General features: G+C 55.1%; 3 protein-coding genes and 4 pseudogenes across 3 annotated transcripts, besides 7 other annotated features; 1 reads left to right on the top strand and 6 right to left on the bottom strand.

Moving 5' to 3' along the window:
* Window positions 1–7,077: part of a sequence feature (areas not merged during assembly with more than two copies in the genome that could not be assigned to a particular haplotype) that runs on past the window's edge.
* On the bottom strand, window positions 612–1,313 carry Tc00.1047053506767.127 (annotated as a pseudogene).
* Window positions 2,193–3,554, bottom strand: Tc00.1047053506767.123 (annotated as a pseudogene).
* On the bottom strand, window positions 4,836–5,534 carry Tc00.1047053506767.119 (annotated as a pseudogene).
* Tc00.1047053506767.110 (mucin-associated surface protein (MASP), putative) lies at window positions 6,302–7,192 on the bottom strand (the record flags this gene model as incomplete). Its single annotated transcript, XM_815591.1, has 1 exon — window positions 6,302–7,192. One exon carries the CDS (start codon window positions 7,190–7,192, stop codon window positions 6,302–6,304), a length of 891 nt encoding a protein of 296 aa, XP_820684.1.
* Window positions 6,865–6,968: a sequence feature (GA-rich).
* Window positions 7,078–7,492: a sequence feature (heterozygous, non-Esmeraldo-like haplotype).
* Window positions 7,385–7,405: a sequence feature (AT_rich).
* Window positions 7,493–18,720: part of a sequence feature (areas not merged during assembly with more than two copies in the genome that could not be assigned to a particular haplotype) that runs on past the window's edge.
* Window positions 8,284–12,216: a mobile genetic element.
* Tc00.1047053506767.90 (uncharacterized protein) lies at window positions 12,415–12,726 on the bottom strand (the record flags this gene model as incomplete). The annotated part of the gene is made up of 1 exon (XM_815590.1): window positions 12,415–12,726. The coding sequence occupies one exon, from the start codon at window positions 12,724–12,726 to the stop codon at window positions 12,415–12,417; it is 312 nt and encodes a 103-aa protein (XP_820683.1).
* On the bottom strand, window positions 14,194–14,601 carry Tc00.1047053506767.80 (uncharacterized protein; the record flags this gene model as incomplete). The annotated part of the gene is made up of 1 exon (XM_815589.1): window positions 14,194–14,601. The coding sequence occupies one exon, from the start codon at window positions 14,599–14,601 to the stop codon at window positions 14,194–14,196; it is 408 nt and encodes a 135-aa protein (XP_820682.1).
* Window positions 18,095–18,694, top strand: Tc00.1047053506767.74 (annotated as a pseudogene).
* Window positions 18,486–18,582: a microsatellite.

Below are 18,720 nucleotides of genomic sequence, written 5' to 3'. Positions count from 1 at the left end.
ACACACACAGCCCTGCCGCAGCACCAACACACAGATGGAGGAGGGAGAAGCAAACAGGAGCGGCACACAACGCTCCACCGCATGTACACACGGAGAGAGCGGTCCGTCGTGTCGGCACCCCTCACGGAGGGTACGCACACACACAAGAATAGGTGCAGCGCACACAGCAACAAAAAAGCAAAGTAACAATTAAAAAGGAGATCCCCGCACACCACGTGGATTGTTGGTCCACGGGAAGTGCAGCCAATATTCATCACAAAAACAGTTCAGTTGCCATCGGCCCTCGTTCATATTCAGCGCACACCACTTCATGCAGGCCCGGACGCCACCACCGCAGCAGCGGCCGCACACGCAACAACAACAAGATGCAAAAAATGGGAATTGGTGTAGAAGACCGCGGTGCTGCTGTCGCTGTCGGCGGTGGTCGCTGTTCCTTTTTCATTGTTGGTGAATGATGTTGTCGTTAATTGTTCCTGCTGTTTGTCTGGGAGTCATTTGGGAAGACAACTGGTGTCCTGACACTCCGTCAATGCCTTCCCCGTCCCGTCGATTTCTGTGCTCGCCGGTGGTGTGGTGGGTCGCTGGGGTAGGCGAGACGCTGACAGGGCTGCCAGCACCATCTGACTGAGCTTGGTCCGCTGTGTTCTCGTCCCAGTCCCACTGCACCAGCTGCTGGGGGCGGTGCAGCAGTCATGCCAGAAGCACCAGCAATGGGCTGGGGTGCCGGCCGCATCATCAATAAATGGGTGTGTGTCCGCAATCGACAGGAACTTGCATCGACAGGGACGTCTGCACCGACGCTCGGGGATGGGGAACAGTGGCGCCAAGCGGAACAGTGCACGCCACCTCGGAAAATCCGCAGGGCGTGTAGTCGCATGAGGCTGCGTTGTGGTCTCGCGGCGACGGAAATGAATGGCGGTGCTGGTGGCGTTCTCTTCGTGCGTCCCCTCCGGCCAATCCTTGCAGTAAACCCATTGCCTGAGTACATTTGATTCCGCCTGAGAAGCCAATTAAAATGTTCTTTCCTCTACATGTATTGTACTCGTAACTGGCCACGGTCGCCCGCAATGCCTCCAGCAGATCCACCTGAGATGCACGGTTAACACAATCCACATTCACTCGTCGTGCACCATCCAACACCATATTTTCCTTGGAGCTATGAACAACACCGGGCACACACTCCTTTTCGGCCGTCCACGGCATGCGCCTGCGGTGAGAATCCGGAGAAAGTCCCATTCCTTTTGTGCACAAAGTCATGGAGCTGCCGCCGTTAAGCGCGTCCCGGCGAGGGCAACAAAAGCCCGCCGCAGCACTCACGAATGCCCACCTGTTGCCTCCTGTGCAAAAAAAAAGTGATCATGGAGGGAAAAGCGTGCACAAATGCCCTGGCAAGAAAGGTCAGCACCAGCGGATGAACACTAAAGCCGTGGGTGCATGCTCCACAAATGTCCTTCCTTTTTTATCCGCCTTCTTAGTGGCAGAGAAATGGTCCGCAACCGCACAGGCAGGCGAGAATACAAAAGCAAAAGGCGAGCAGCGCGGCCGTTGAAACACACACACGCGCATCGTATTGAACACTTCTTGGAGAGAAAGGGAATGCAGACACAAGCGCACACAATCCCCATGGACACCCGCAATCGTGTGTGTTTGTACATTTCCCACTCTTTGGCCGTCGATGCATTCCTGTGCGTGTCTCGCCCCTAAGTCCTACTGCCGTAGGGTGCCAAGTCCCTGCACACACACATCTCAGGACGCAGCAGCGAGGTTTCCCAATGACCACCTCACGGCTATACCTTTTGGATACCTCATGGACTGAGCGCCTCTCGCTGCAGGCCAAACCACCCAAAACAATCAGCAGAATGCGCTGAGGAGTTGTGAGGGCAATCGTCCCACCACCGCCACCACCCAGATCAGGATGATTCTCCCATTTGCCACCACACCCTTGAAATGGCCCGGCGTTGTCCCCTGCTGCTCCACTGTTTTGGCCACCACTCGCGCCATTTGGCCCTATCACATGATCGCGCTGCACCGATGCCAACGACAGCCCAACCCGCAGCGTCCTATTCCTGCCCGTCTCCATAAGCATGCAGGCATGCTTCAGAAACGGATCCTCGTCCGTCGCGGCGTTGCTCGCAGAGGCACTCGTGCTCCGTCCGCTCTGCGCCGACGCCGTGCTGTATCGTTGCACGCTCCCGGCCATCCTCGTCACATGCTCAAGGTTCGCAAGCAAATGGGCGTCGGGCGTCAGTCCACCGTCTTGGATCAGCTGCTGCTTCTTGGCCTCCGTCAACTCGTCGGTGCTGCTCGCAGCCACAAGCAACAGGAAAAGACGCAGACGCACTGGCCGGGGCATCGCGGCATCCCTCGTCAGGTGCTGCACGCCATCCAGGTTTTTCCTGAAGGGTTTGAGCCCAACGGCAATGTCTTGCTCCACCTCCCGCACCTCCGCCAGTCGCTTCTCCCGGTACTGTGCCACAAGCCCCGCGCAAGCATCGATGTGCAGCGACAGTCTGGCTTGCCTCTCCCGAAACTCCGGCGAAGCCCGCACCGCACTGCTCAACCTCACAAGATTGGCCTTCGGCTCCACTCCCTGCGCCAATCCCGGGTGATACGCGTGGAGTTTTTTCAGCGCCACCGAAAGCTCCTCCACGCACTGCGCAAGAAAACAATGACGGTACGAGCGCCAGTACACATCTTCCTCATCCACCAATTACTGCCGCTTCGAGTTCGCCCCAGAGAATTCCTACAGGTCTGCTCATAAACTTTATTCCCCAGCGGCATCAGGTCATCAAGCAGACACTGACATGTGCGTTGGCACATCAGCGGCGTCACCATGACACAGCCCCAATCAACGATGATCCGCACCGGGTTGCCGCAGCTGTCGGCGCCCCCAAGTGAAATCCGGCTCGTCGTGGTATTGCCTGGCAAGCCCATGGCAGATACTGCCACTGTTGTGGTGGCGAATGACAGACACACTGTTGTTCATGGCGTGAAGAGCCGCCACAAGACGTGACGCCGCAACGTCCACAACGGACACTCAATTCGGAGGTGACAGTGGCGACAGCAGCTGAGGGAACCCATTCTGCATGCTGAGGTGGAACACCAGCACCTCAGGGGCAGTAAAGTCTAACACCATTTCCTTCAAACGCATCGCCCTCGGCGCTATCCGAGCCCGCGCGAGTTGCTGAGGACTGCGATGCGGGGTGCACCCCAGCGCAAAGACGTGTACATCCCTGTAAGGAACCTTTGCCATCCAATCCTCAACCACGCGACTCACAGACGCATCCTCCACGGAAAAAGTACAACGCAGGGCTACTCATAATCGGCTGCCTCGGTGTCAAGAGGTCCTCGAGCAACGTCATGTCGTGTTCCATGAGGCCATGGGGACGCAGTGAGCAGCTCAGCACAGACGCAGTATGGGCATCGCAGAAAAAAACTTTAAACGATCCATGAACGGCGTTAAGCATCTGGCAGGATATATAATCCCGCACACAACCACAAACGCAATTGCTGGGCTCACGCAGTTCCCACGCTTCCGACGGCCTTGCTCGCACCAACCCGCCCCGCATACTATGTCAAGTAGAAGCCACACAGGCAATGTGATTGGGTATGCGTATGTGTGTGTCTTGTGTGCGCACATTCCACTCGCACCCCGTTGTGTGTATTTGCTTCTCAGAAAATCTAACAAACACACAAGCAATGCCATACGACCATCTGGTGTCCCCAACATCGGCAATCAACACAAGAAGAGCTGTGTGCAACGGAAATACAACCAATCTCAAATAAAAGGTCAAACGGAGCCCATGCAGCACATGCATATGGAGAAAGGCACCCATTGAAATGGATGTTTTTCTATTGGACATACAATGGTGAGTGCAGGCCACGCAGGAGGAAGCACAATCGCCTCGCAGCGCAACGCCGTCCACACCGCAACTCGATGGAGTGTTGCCACGGCGGCAGCAGCAGAGGCAAGCAGAAGAAGCAGCGGACAGGGACAAGCAGCAGCAGTGTCATCACCGGGAGTCGGAGGCGTGTCCTGCCTGCCGTCCGTCTCGCTGCTTCGGTTCCTGCCACCGAGAGAAGATTCTTGCGGTCTGTCAGGGCATCCTGGCCGGATCCACTTCTCCTCTGGCGACGGATGCTTCTGGGAAGAAGCCGTGTCTACATCCTTCGGTGGGTGCCGCGGCCGGTCTCAATGCTCTCCGCAACGGGGACAGATGCCCCGTGGCAGTCCTTGTTCAGTAGGTGTCGGTGGAACCGTCCTGTTCCACACCCTCTCTCCTCGCCGTCCCACGGAACCACTGGAAGTAGGCTACCGCTGGTGGCGGATATCGTGCACACCTGCGCGTGGTCACGGCAAATAACGCTTCCCCCATCGTAGGGTGGAGTGGCCCACGCAATCGTTGCCCCGTCCGTGCATGGGACCAACGGATGTTACCCTTTTCAGTCATTTTCAGATGCACCTGCATGCTGAGGCACCTCAATGCCGCATGCGCAGCAGCACTGAAATATGTCTCCTCCGGGTTCCTTGCGTCCGTCGTGTTGGTGGGAAGCGTGTCCAGACACCACAAAGAGGGCTCATCCCCAGGCATCCCAGAAAAATATTCTCCTCTCCAAATAACAGCCCTCAATATTTCTCACATCCAGTGCGGGATCAGTGATGGCGCAACTGTCCATCGGGCGCTTGGCTGACACTTCATGGATACTCCCCAAATACCAACCGCGGGAATAACGATCCGACGCGCAGCGTTTGACAGGGACACCCACGTCGCAAAGCATGTGGGGATATTCACTCATGTTCAGTGCGGAGCACTTCCTCTGCATTCGCCGGCGCACCCAATCGGTGCAATCCACTCATCCCTCGCGTGGCGCCGCGACCAGTGCGACTCCAGCGTCCTCCCGTCCCCATCGTTATCCTGCAGCTCCATGCCGTCAATGTCGTCGCAGTCGTGGTGCTCCCTCGCAGCCATCGCGGCATTCGTCGAGTGCACCACCACCAACAGTGCCCTGCCACGCACACCGGCAACATTCCTCACCATGCTCCGGCCTGCCATTTGAGGGCAGTTGAACCCGACAGCATGGACCATCAGGTGCGCGGCGATGCGTCCGTGAAATAAAACGGCCGGGAAAAGTGCATGGCGCCAGCAACTGGACGGCCATCCCCCAGCGTGACGCACGGCAGTGCCTACACACCACCCAGCACAGCAGCCACGCATTGCGCTATGACAGAATCGGCAAAACCAGTGGAACAATGCCCATCAGGCACCGTGAACCGACTGCAAACGCTGCCCGTGGCAAGTGGGGACACAATCAACGGACCCTCCAATGGCTAGACGAGCAGACGATCCGCATGCAGTTACACAGCAGCAGGGACAGTCTCCTCGGCAAGGATGTTGCCGTGCGCAGAGGTCAAAACACCACCATCAGAGTGGCGATTGTCATTCAATAAATTCATTGCGTGAGACCAGGAGAAGCCGCAGTGCCTTCTGCTGTCACACGGTCTGTAGTTGACGTCTTGATGCGGACGGGCGCCCATGGGCCCTTCCAGACGCCGCTGCACACCCGCAATGCGTCTTGCACCCTGAGATGCATTCTCCCCACCGTAAACGAGAGACTCGCTGTGGGAGCGCACTACATCGTCAAGAAATAAGGGATACTTCAGGGTGAAAGCAAGCCATCCGCTGGCGAACCACATCGCACAGATCATCAATAGCAGCACCAGTAGCGATGCAGACCGTGGGGTTACCGTGGATCAACGGACGCATGCCATAAGCCACAGACAATCTTAATGGCTTTACAAGAATACAAGAGGCTAGCACTTCCTCAACAAAAACAAAAACATATAAAAAAGAAAAGAAATTCAAGTGTCCGCAATCAAAGCAACCTAATAATCCACAAAAAAAAAAGGTAATGGGTGCACTCAACCACAACACCAAGCAAAACAATGAAAAAAAAAAGCCGAAGCGTGGGACGACCAGCGCACACACTCTCATTGCTCCCGTAAAGCAAAACACACGCACAGGGAGAGAGAGAGAGAGAGGTCGCCCACTCAATGCAATAAAAACAAAAACAGTTACGGTGCTCCGCCCATGCAGCCAGGCAGGACGGCAGCGGTGCGTGTCGTGCAAAAGAGAGCACCAACGGGCCTGCATGGGTGTGCATGCATATATACAATGGGCACATTATGTGTGTGCTTCGTGGGGTGAGGTGAGGGCGAGAGTCCATGCAAGGGGACACACTCAGAGAGGGAGTGAAGGACGAGTGTGTGTGCGGGCGGTGCATGGCTCTCTCTCCCTCACTCTCACGCGGCCACCACCACAGCAGCAGCCGCACACGCAACAACAAGAAGAAGCAAAAGAGGGGAGGTGGTGTGGGAGGCCGCGGTGCTGCTGTCACTGTTTTGTGTATTCGTCGTATCTGTTGTGTTGGCGGTTACTGTTGTTGCTTTTGTGTCTTCCTCAGTCCCTTCTGAGCCTTTGTCTCGGTGGCCTTGTGGTGTGGCTGCGGTCGCAGGCGGTGGAACATTTTTTTCGCCTTCACTCGTGGTGTCTTTGCCATCCTTTTCGCGGGAATCAACACCTTCTTCTGAAGGTGATGGAAGATTTCCTCCCGCAATGCCCCCAAGCAGTGTGTTCTCTCCGTTAACTGTTGTGGGTGGATTCTCTACTGCTGGTGTATTTTTTTCGGTTTCCTTCTTTTCTTCAACTTCCGGTTGCGTAAGATTGGCATTTGATTCCCGACTGCCGGAAGGAGAAATGCTCCCAGCAGATGAAATTGACTGGCCTGTTTCCTTCTCACTGCCAATTAAATTCTTTTCCCCGGAATTTGGGTCTGGTGCAACTGTTCCTCCTTTATTACTCTGCCCTTCTTTTCTTTTTTCTTCTTCCTCTTCGGTTTCTCCATTTTCCGTGTCTTCAACTTCTTCATCATCGTCACTATCATCTTCTTCATAATCGTGCTCTTCCTCTGTAGGTATGGAAGATGCGGGTGTTACATTTTCTTTAACGCCTGGTACTCCACCTTGTAAGCCTTTGGGTCCTTCTGGAGACTTTTCAAGAGGTGCTGGTGCAGGTGGAAGTTCAGCACTCCGAAGACCTGCCGCCTCCCCTACATCACATCTACCGCCGGCACCGCTCCACAGCACGCAGAGGGCACACACCAGCAGCACACGGCCAGTCATCATCATCGCCATCACTCCTGTCACTTGCGTGTAGCCTTCAGCACAAACTAACTCCCCGCCAACGCAGAGTGAAAGCAAAAAAAAGAGAAGTCACAAGGCCGCTACACCACACACAGTCACGCCACAGTCACAAATGGCAGCACACACTATGGGGCAGGTGGAACCAGTAAAAGGGGCAAAACACACACACACCCTGCAAATCAGAAATAATAATAAAAATAAAAACTGGGTTAATAGTCCGGCAAGACTCCCGGAAAGGATGAAGAAAATAGATTTCAATTTTATTTCATGTGCCATGCAGCACAATATAGACGGCCGTGTGTTTGTGTATGCATCTTCCCCGCAAAAATAGAAGAAAATAATATGAGAAAAAAGAAAAGAGATCTTGCTGCTCCACCAGCCCACACAACATCCCTTATAATTCGTCCGGCATCCGGCCTGTTCCCTCAATCCTCTTTTCGTGCAGTCCGTGGGACACACAGCAATGAGGCCGGCACCGCGACTGGACAAAAAAGAAAACAAGATGGAAAACACGTCACTCATAATGATGTGTAGAGCAGTTAAACAGCCATTGGGAAAACACAAAGATAATTATTATTCCAATAAAACACAAGCAGCAAAAAAAAAAGCAAAAAGAATTAAAATGAGGTCCTTTACAACATTCGGTAAGCCCCAGCGATGAAGTCGCACCTTGTCGCGGTGCTGGGGCTTTGGTTGCATATAGGAACTGTGTAGCAGGGCGTTGCGGCGAGCACGACGGAGACCAAGACGACTTCACCCCTCGAGAAGGTTCCACGCCATGCCCGGTGTGGGGAGGTGAGGCGGTCTGCCTGCAGACTGTCGGACAAAACTGCACGGCCGTTTCGCTGCGGTCACTCCGTTGATATCACCCGTTGCGGTGACGTCCACAAGAACCCTGGCACCGAGGAGGATGGCTGCATCACTATTTGGCAGCTCAACATTGCAGGCCTCTCGTCCGTAAAAAAGATTGCGTTTGCTGTGCGACTGGAACAGCATCCACCTGACATCGTTCTTCTCCAGGAAACAAATAATCGAAGTGCCACAGCGGCAAAACTATATGACCATAATGGCTTTCTTCGCGCCGCACTGGGTGCGGTGGTGGCGTTGCCATTCTGGTGCGCCACTCTCTGCCGTGCGAGCGCCTGACGCTCCCTGGCACAGACCTCCTGGAGACCATTGCTGTCCGTGCAACTCCACCGGGCTGTCCCAGCATCTGCGTGGTGAATCTCCACAGCCCTCCCACAGCAACCGTTCAGAGCTCTTCTTTTATTATTGCCATTCGTCGCTCAGGCCCCGCAGCGATTATCGCGGGTGAACTGAATTTACATCATGGACTCTGGGACAGACACCTACCTTCAACGACTGGAGGAGAGGATTTGTCCTCTACTCTAATTGACATGGATTTTGGGCTGGCAAATGACCCGGCGCAGGCGACACGGATCACACATCGTAATTTCTCGTCCCCTGAAGTGGCTGCGTATCGCGTGCTACGTGTCACCCACTGGCAATCCACTCCCTACATGGATTCGGACCACTGCTTAATATCTTACTCGGTGGGGATGGATGATGGCATTCCGCGACCAGCCAACACGCTGCCTCGGCGGGAGAAAGCCACCTCTGCCCTGCGTAGAGCGGATTGGCCTGCTTTTACCTCGTTGTGTGAAACACTCCTTGCCGCCGCGTCCACATGGTTGGACATTCGCAGTGGTATCTTACGAGCAGCTGAGCGCCATATCCCGCGCGGCAGCGTGACAGCCCAAAACGATCTGGACAAACAAATTAGAACAAGCCGAGTCCGTCGCAGAAGCAGCACACAAAGCACACACATCGCCTCGCCCGGAGACAGCCTGCTTCGAGACGAATTCATCCAAAAATGTGGAGGAATAAAATCATGCCTTACGCCGTGGCTTCGTTATGCTTCTGGACGCCCGCGCGAAAAACTTGGGGCCTCATCCAGCCCAAGCTGGCGATATCTTCGCGGCGTGGCGGCGCCGCACCCTCATCCCCTGGAATCGGTTGTGCTCCGCACTGATCTTCGGACCGCGTTTGTGCTCTGCCTCGGCAACAGGCAAATCTGCTTTTCCGTCATTTTGTGCGGGTTTCACGTGCCACATTACCCTATACTGCTGCTGCTTGCCGCACTCCATTGCCCCCTGGTGACTGGGAAGTGGATCGAACTTTCACGCCGTATGAACTTGACGTGACCATCTGCGACTCTTCGCTCGGCTCAGCCCCTGGCCACGACAACATGTTGAATGAGTTCCTGCACCGTCTCGGGCCCGTTGCGCGCGGCACACTTAGAACAGTTATCCACAACTCCTTCGCAAATGGCAGTCTGCCTGGCTCCTGGAATACGGTGGAAACTATTCCCATTCCCGAACCTTGGGAAGGGCCCATACCGCCCAGAGAGTTACAGACCTATCAAATCGCTCTCTGTTTTATTCAAGTTAACCAAAAGAATGATTCACCGCCGTCTGTCAGCGATATTGCCGCACCACCCACGTCAATTTGGATTTACACCTTCGCGTTCAAAATCGGATGTGGTGACAATTGTTATCGATCAAATTAACCGTGGATTGAATGAGTTCAGCACTGTGGAGTATGAGCACCCTGGAGGCGGCGCCCCACACATGCCACCCTCGTCACCGTCGCTCGCTCGTAGCCTTGATTGATTTTTCGACTGCTTTCGACACCATTGACCATGGGAAGTTATTCGGCATGCTTGACAGACTCCCGCGCCTTGGCCCCCGAACCAAACGCTGGCTGCACAACTACCTGCGGGGCCGCCATTTTAAGGTATGCACTCGCGAACAGCACTCCCGGAAACAACTTGCCTCAGCCGGAGTACTGCAAGGCAGCGTCCTGGGACCCCAACTCTTCCTCCACTCTGTGGATGATGTGCTACGCCGCATGGAGAACATCTATTCTGCCTCCGCACTCATGTACGCTGACGACCTCACACTTGTTGCCTCAGGTGCGGGCATCCATGCATTTGCTGCGGCAATGCAACCTGCCCTTTCACCTATAACGACATGGGCTGCCGAGCACAACCTAAAAATCAACGTTGATAAGAGTGAAGATGCTCTATTCTACATCTCTTCACACACACGGTCTGACAAGGACATGGCCGATCTCCTTCCTGGCAATGGGAACCTACGTATTCAGTCCCGCCCACTGCGCTTGCTGGACACCACGGTTGAACAAATTCTTAATTTTCGTACGCACGCTTCCACCGCTTCAAAGCAGTCCATGCCACGCCGTTACCAATTGCGACTGGTCGCACAGGCTGGTGCGTCCCACCACACCATGCAATCCTTTTTGATTGGATACGTCCATGGTGTGTCACTATATTATGGTGATGCAATTCTCCCATGCCTCGCCCACACCTACCTCCATAATACGGAAGTACTGTACCGCGACAGTTGTACAACATCCCTTGGCCTAAGCGCATCAACGGAAGATACATCTGTCTACTTGAAAGCCAATCTTCTCACGCTCCGGAAGATACTCTGGCTTCATGCACTCACTCAACACGAACACCATGCACGTTTCCATAATCACGAGGATTTGCGCCCCCTTATCCACTCGGAACCTATGCCGCTGTCCATGCATAGGAAAGCGGCGACATCAATCCCGCTTTCGAAAGATGCCGTTATTAATGGATTAGAACGCGTATGTGGCACTATTGGGATACCACACAACCACAATCACGCTCCTCCTATTACCCAACATCGTATTTTTCCCTGGGACACTGTGGGTTGCAATAAAGTGGAATTTTATCAGCCACTCTTTGCCAACGACGCCTCTGAAGATGTCAAGCGCACGGCTTTTAAATCCCTTTACTCCTCTCTAGAAGATTTTGATTTTGAATTATAGACAGACGGTCCTTCACCCCTCGCTGAAGTCGCATCTGGATCCGCTGCACCATTATACGACACCACAAAGAGAAATGATCTCGCTGTGGAGGACCATCGTGCAGCAGCTGGCAGACTCGCATGCTCATAGAGAGCTGAGTGACTCGCCATTGAAAACGGCTTTAGATATCTCATAATTCCTCGTCTGGAAACATCCCAATCGCCCACACAAACCCCGGTGGCAACGGACTCCCTGTCGGCAATTGAGGCACTCCGCGTTGCCCCAATGGCCGTGCGAGACTGCGTTGCTGAAGGGATTTGGGTTATGCTGCTTTCCTTGATAAAGCGAAGTCACCCTGCAGACTTTATATTTTCCCCATCGCACTGCGGTATCCCACGCACTGAGGCCGCTGACAAAGAAGCCACGATTGCACGATCCCTGCAGCAATGAGGCATCCCAATCTGGCACGTGGACTTCCTTGCCGCCGTCAAGAGGTTGTACTGGAAGGAATTCGAGGAAGAAGAAGTCGCACACACCGCACGCCAGGCGCTCGTCGGTGCAACAAAAGATCGTTCCTAGTGTCCAGGCAGGCATCGGGCATCGAATCGCGACTTCGTGCGCAGGTGCGATGCGACTCCTGTCCACTCCTCGGCAAATCGACACGCGCCCTGCGGATCACAAGCAACCCTTTACGTCGGTGGTGCTGCCCCACTCACACTGAAGAGGCAGGACCACCCCGACCTCCTCCGGAACCTCCACCTGGCGTGTCCACGGCACCTCCTCGTAGAACGACGAGCAGCGGATCAACGTCGCCCTGCCCAAGCTGCAGCAGCGTCTTCTCGTCCGTCCACAATATGAAGGCACACGGCCGACGCACTAACCCTGGCACTCCAATCGTTGCAGAAGGCCTCACATGTGGATTCTGCAACAGCTCCACGGTCTCCCAACAAGTGCCTCACGCGCAGGTCACTACCGGAAATGTCAGGCGTATCAACGAGCAAAAAACGGACAACGCACCTCTGCAAGCTCCAATGACAGCCGTAGCCCTTCAGCCACTCCTCTGCTGCAACCCCACCAGCCGCTGAGCCCCCGACAATCCACGGGAGGCCCTGCCGCACACGCTGTGGGAATGCCGCCGTCCTCGAAAACTGAGCATCCGACTATTTGGGAAAACACCCTCTCGCACGACAGCACCGTTCAGAAAAAAGGAAAAACTGGCCACATCGCTACGGACAGCCCGCAGGCCATTAACGAACAGTGGCAGCAAAGTATAACGAAACAAATATTTCCCTTTTCTCAGCATAGAAAAACAATGTCACCTTCACACTCGCAATTGCCACCAATGAATTCATTGCGTACTACCGTTCTGAGCTGCAATACTTCCTGGTATCATCCAGGTCCCTTGTCGACACATCGATGCGGACGGGCGCCCATCCATTCCTCCCAATGACGGTGCATGTCTGCGACGCACCCTCAGATCCAAAAGGCACGTCCCTCACCACAGTCGGGATCGACTTCGCCCTGTCCGCACGCATCGCTTTGTCAGAGGAGCAGGAGTACGTCAGGCTGGCAGCAAAGCACCCGCCAGCACAACACATCACAAACCTCATCACAACCAGAAGCACCAGCAGCACTGCAGACCGTGGGGTGACGTGGATCAACTGACGCATGCTGTACGTAAAAGAAGACACTTAATGGCTTTACAAGAATAAAAAACACTGACAATATCTCAAAAGAAAAGAAAAAATACAAAAAGAGAATTTGGGCGTCCACAGTCAACTCAAGCCACCAATTCAAAAACAAGGGTAATTGGGTGCACTCAACCACAAGAAAAGCAATAAAACAATAAGACAATAAAAAACAAAGCCGAAGCGTGGGACGACCAGCGCACACACACTCTCATTGCTCCCGTAAAGCAAAACACACACACACAGGGAGAGAGAGGTCGCCCACTCAATGCAATGGAAACAGAAACAGAAACAGTTACGGTGCTCCGCCCATGCAGCCAGGCAGGACGGCAGCGGTGCGTGTCGTGCAAAAGAGAGAGCACCAACGGGCATGCATGGGTGTGCATGCATATATACAATGGGCACATTATGTGTGTGCCTCGTGGGGTGAGGTGAGGGCGAGAGTCCATGCAAGGGGACACACACAGAGAGTGAGTGAGAAGGACGAGTGTGTGTGCGGGCGGTGCACGGCTCTCTCTCCCTCACTCTCACGCGGCCACCACCGCAGCAGCTGACGCACACGCAAAAATAAGCGCAGGGAATGGAATAATGCAAGCAACCATTTATTTGTGTTTCTGTTTGAATGCTGGAAGATGCCTGCATGCTTTGTTTTGTTTTTGCGGAGGGCAAGCCTTCATGCCTGGATCGCGTGTTGGGGATTTCTGCAGGGTGCACAATTATTATTTATTTTCCTCTTGTGAATGTTTCTTGTGTTGGTGCAGCCAATAATTCGGTTTGTGTTTTTCCTGCCTTTCGCCGGTAAAGTGCTGCAATAGATGTTTTTATTTCCTCCTTCGTTGCTGTGGCACCTGATTCCTCGCCGTTTATTTCGGTGGGAATGAAAATATGTGAGTGGACTCCCACACACCAGAACGCACCTTCGCTCCTAATTATTGGTGCATGGAAGGGCATGTGTGTTTGGTGGTGTCTCGTCCATATATTTTGTGGGTGTACATTCCCCTGCAGGCTGAGGGCGGGGTGACGCTCCGTCGCGGTGCACTTCCCTCGCATGCCGCCCACTGTGATTCATCATGCATCATCCTCTCACATACTCCTTGGTGCCACACCGCTGATATTATTGCAGCCGCTGTGATTCCGCGTATTTCACGCATTTCATTGTGCCACAACACATCCGCTCGTGTGGCCGCCGCATCCAAACAGCGGTGCCCAACACCGTGAGCGGCAGTCCACATCCCTGCATGTCCCAACGCAGTGGTGTTTGACTGTCAGCCAGGCGTCAGACAACAAGAGAGTCTTGTGCTGGCAGTACAACACACGGAGCTGCAGTGAATGACTCGGGCGGGGACGCATCTATTCGTCGCAAAGCAGTGAAAAGGAGTCGGGCAAAATAATGCCGGCTGCATTCACGGCACCATATCCACAGCCAAAGCATGCGAAGAGATGTGTGCTTCACTGGTGCTGTGAAATGCCTGCAGACGACGCCACTAGTGGAGGTATGCCACCCATAATCAGCGGACAGACAATAATCGGCATGGGAGGCCACAAAAGGCAGCAACGACGCCAGCAGCAGGTGCAGCTCTCTCTCTCTCTTTCTCTGTGTTGCCTCCGAGAAGTAAATATTCCACCAGCCACAGCCGACTGTGCCATCGTGACACTCCATGCACGTCGTGGCTGCGTCAACACATCCTGTTCCCTGCTGCGCCCCAAAGATGCCTCACTCCGTCCACTAAGTGCATCGGTGTGGGCCGTGCCTCGGCTGTTCGTGAGGACCACAACGATGTGAGGGTCACCGAGTCGCAGCATGTTTGTTGTGACGTTGTTGCATGGCACCTGCACACACACACGCAGCGCCTGCATCCCTCCCTTTTGTGTCCGCCCTCTGCCGGAGTCGTCACACACACGGGCAGCAGCAAAATCGCTTCACCCTCGACGATCCAAAACCAACACCGACATCCATCGCGACGCAAAGATCTCAGTTGCCAGCACGGGCTTCCTGCCGCTCTGCCACCGACGCTGAAACACGGCACAGTGCACGCACCTATTTTCCTCGTGTGCAGTCAGCCGTTTGCTTCACACATTCTTCGGTGGGCTGACGTCCACAAAAGCACGCCACAAAAGGCCACTGTGATCGCACACGCTCTTGCGATGAGCGTCGGTGTGTGCATGGATCCGCTGCTCACACGTGCTGGCAGGCAGCCTGCAGCCGGTGCCCTCGTGCCAGTTCATCGGCTCCAGCACGGAAAAGAGAAAACGGCCTATTCCCAATGCACTTATTCCCACCAGCAGCAACAACACGCTGGTCGCCAGCCGTCATTCCTCAGCACATCCAGGAATGCCGAAAAGTGACGTGGAGCTGTCAGCCAGCAATGCCACAATCCCCGCACACATGTCGGCTCCACCAGAGAAGACACAAAAATCACAAACAACACCCTCCACATGTCATCCGAACATCATTCCGACACACCGCGACACGCCAAACAGAAGTATTCGTCACCCCAATGCACCTCCTCACACAATCACATAGTCCATGCACCACGCACGGCAGCAGCTCACACGCGGTCAAACAAATGTTCCTCGGATCAGTGTTATCCACGTGCTGCGGTGGGAAGTAAACAAAAGAGACGAGCGGCCAAACCCCAAAAGAGTGTCACGACTGGCCGCAAGTCAGCGGAACGCAGCCACTCAAATCAATTCAGTCCTAATGCCCTCAACCTCCCATCTTCCCCCACAAAAGACCCAATAACCGCAAATCAAATACCCTCTCCATTAAACTTTGCTGTAAAGCACCAGATTAAGCCGCAGTGCCTTATGCTGTAATCCTGGGACATTGTTGTCGCCTTCACGGAGACAGGCGCACATCTGTTATTCACAACGACGCTGAACACCTGCAATGGCTTCTTCAAAACGCAATACTCCTTCCGAATCAGAAAACGCCAATGCACCATTGGCCCGTACCAAAACTTAAAAAAGTGCAAAATTCCTCACACAAAAACAAAAGTAGACCGCACCACTCTGCCATCGGCCGCGGCTGGGCACAGGAGCTGGTGCGTCCCAGCACACCATGCAGTCCTTTTTGGTTGGGTGCGTCCACGGTGTGTTTTGCACCAAGGCGGTGAGGGAATCGCTTCGTGTTTGGCTTCCATTCACCTCCACAGCCTGGAAGTGCGACATCGCTCCGCCAACGCGCATCATCGAAGGATACTTCTGTCCACCTGGAAGCCAATCCGGCACCGCTGCGGAGGATCATTGAGTTCCGCGCACCCACACAACACGAACGGCTCACAATTCTCCGACATATTGAGGACGTGCGTGGCGTGATCTGCTTGGAAACCACAGTTTAGCCAATACTTGGGAGGGCAGCGACGAGTATTCCGCTGCCGGGAGATGCCGTCTTCAAGGAACCGCGACGCTTCTGCAGCCACATGGGGATCTCCCCGGACCACATCCGCACCCACATGCTGAGCAGCGAATTGCCGCCTGGGACGCTGTGAGCTGCAACGAGGCGGGCGCCCTCCAGCCACGGCGCACCAAGACGCCCCGGATGGTGTCAGACGAACGGCCGTTGAAGCGGCCTGCACCTCTCTGGGACTGTATGACGCAGGCCTCTAAACGGACGGCTTGTCGTCTCTCGCTGAGCGTGCGTGTGGATCCGCTGCGCTGTCACTTGACTCCCCGGACGGCCGCGCTCTCTGTGGGGCCTCGCCGCGCAGCTGCTGGCAGCCTTGCATGCTCCTGCCGAGCGGAGCGTCCTGCCACTGAGCATGGCCACAGACACTTCCCAGTTCCCCGCCTGGCAGCAGCATCCCAATCGCCCACACGAGTTCCTGTTGCCACAGACTCCCTCTCGACGATGGAATCACTCCGCCTTGGCCCGCTGGCGGTGCACGACGACGTCGGCGAGAAGATTAGCATGATGCCGCTTTCACTGGCGGATCGAGGTCGCGCTGTTGGCTCCACATTTTCACCATGACACTGCGGAATCCCACGCAAAGTGACAGCGGACGCCATTGCTGTCATGGCACGATCCCTCCCGCAAGACTGCGTCAATGCCTGGCAGGTGGGCTACCTCACCGCAGTCAAGCGACGGAACCAGAAGGATGTGCAGGAGGAAAAGGAAGGCGCGCACACCGCGTGACAGTGGCCTGTCGGTGTGGCGAGGGCTCTATTCCTGGTGTCAACCCGGAAATCGTGCCCCGAGTGGCGGCACCGCGCGCAGGTGCGATGCGACTCCTGCCCGCTCCTCGACAGGCCAGCGCACGCGCCCTGCAGATCACAAGTGACCCTGTGTCGGTGGCGCCGTCCTTTCTTCACTGAGGAGGTCGGCCCGCCACTGCCTCCGCCGGGAACTCTTCCAGACGTGAACGCCGCAACTTCTTGCCGACCAGCGAGCGGCGGATTGACGTCCTTCTGCCCAATCTGCGGCAGAGCGCGCTCGTCCGCCCACAATATGAAGGCACATGCCGACGTGCTTGGCCTGGCGTTCCGATAGTGTGAGAGGGCCTAAAATGCGGATGCCGCAATGGTTCCACCGTCTTCCTAACAGGCGCCTCGCGCGCATGTCGCTACCGAAGTCGCCAAGCACGCCAGCAGACAGGACACGCAGGAAGCACAAACGCGGGAACTCGAGACGGGCCAGGCCCTTCCGCCACCGCCACATTACAGACGCCAAGTGCTGCTTATCCCCGACGGGACACGGGAGACTCTGCCTCATCCACTGTGGTAATGCCCCGTCGTTGAGAATTTGGACTGCGGCTTCTTTGGGACTGCTCCAGCCTGCACGACGGCCGTTTGCGACGGAACGCTTGCCACTTTTGTACGGACGGCTCTTGCGCTACTCACTCGTTATTTTAACAGCATACAACAAACAGTAAAAAATATATATACATATATACATATTTTTCCGATGAATGTTGGCCGCACTTCCCGTGGACCAACAATCCACGTGGTGTGCGGGGATCTCTTTTTTTCCATTGTTACTTTGCTTTTGTGTTGCTGTGTGCGCTGCACCTTCTCTTGTGTGTGTGCGTACCCTCCGTGAGGGGTGCGGCACGACGGACCGCTCTCGCCGTATGTGCATGCGGTGGAGCCTTGTGTGCCGCTCCTGTTTGCTTCTCCCTCCTCCGTCTGTGTGTTGGTGTTGCGGCAGGGCTGTGTGTGTGTGTGCCTGTTGCCGTGGATTGGAGTGTGTGTCGTGCGTGGTGTGCGGCGTACGGTGCATGCCTGGCTGCTGCCCTCTCCTCATGTGGTGTGCCCTCTGTGTGTGTGTCTGCCGCACCTCTCGTCTCCCCTGTTGCTCTCCATGTCCCTCACTGTGCAGATCAGCTCCACACCACTGAACGACCACACTCACGATGATGACGTGCCGTCTGCTGTGCGCCCTGTTGGTGCTCGCCCTGTGCTGCTGTCCGTCCGTGTGCGTGACGCAGAGTGAAGATACAACTGGTAAAGCTGGAAAAGATTCCGATCAAAATGATAAAAACACCGGGGACGAGGTCAGGCGAGGGATCAGCCCATTATAACCCCTTAGCCACAGACAAACGAGAGAGAGAAAGAAATTACCCATGTACCGGATACGGCGCCTCATACGTCACAGAAAAAGGCTAAAGTAACCGAGGTGGAGCAGTCACAAGGTAATTTCAATAATACGAAACCGGAACAAGAAGGTGGGAAATCCACTAATGAAAAGGCAGAAAATGCGAACACTAACACGTCAAATGAACAACATAAGGAATCTAATGCACCAACTACGACCACGACGACCACCACAACAACAACGACCACCACTGCGCCGGAGGCACCAAGTACCACGAGTACAAAGGCGCCAACCACGACGACCACCCGCGCACCGTCACGTCTTCGTGAAGTCGACGGCAGCCGCAGCAGCTCTGCGTGGGTGTGTGCCCCGCTGCTGCTTGCTGCATCCACGCTGGCGTACACCACTGTGGGCTAAATAGGTGTATGCGGGCTGTGCGTGCC

Source organism: Trypanosoma cruzi, genomic scaffold (assembly GCF_000209065.1).
Source record: "Trypanosoma cruzi strain CL Brener 1047053516725 genomic scaffold, whole genome shotgun sequence".
NCBI classification, from domain to species: domain Eukaryota; phylum Euglenozoa; class Kinetoplastea; order Trypanosomatida; family Trypanosomatidae; genus Trypanosoma; species Trypanosoma cruzi.
This window is presented reverse-complemented; position numbering and strand designations above follow the sequence as displayed.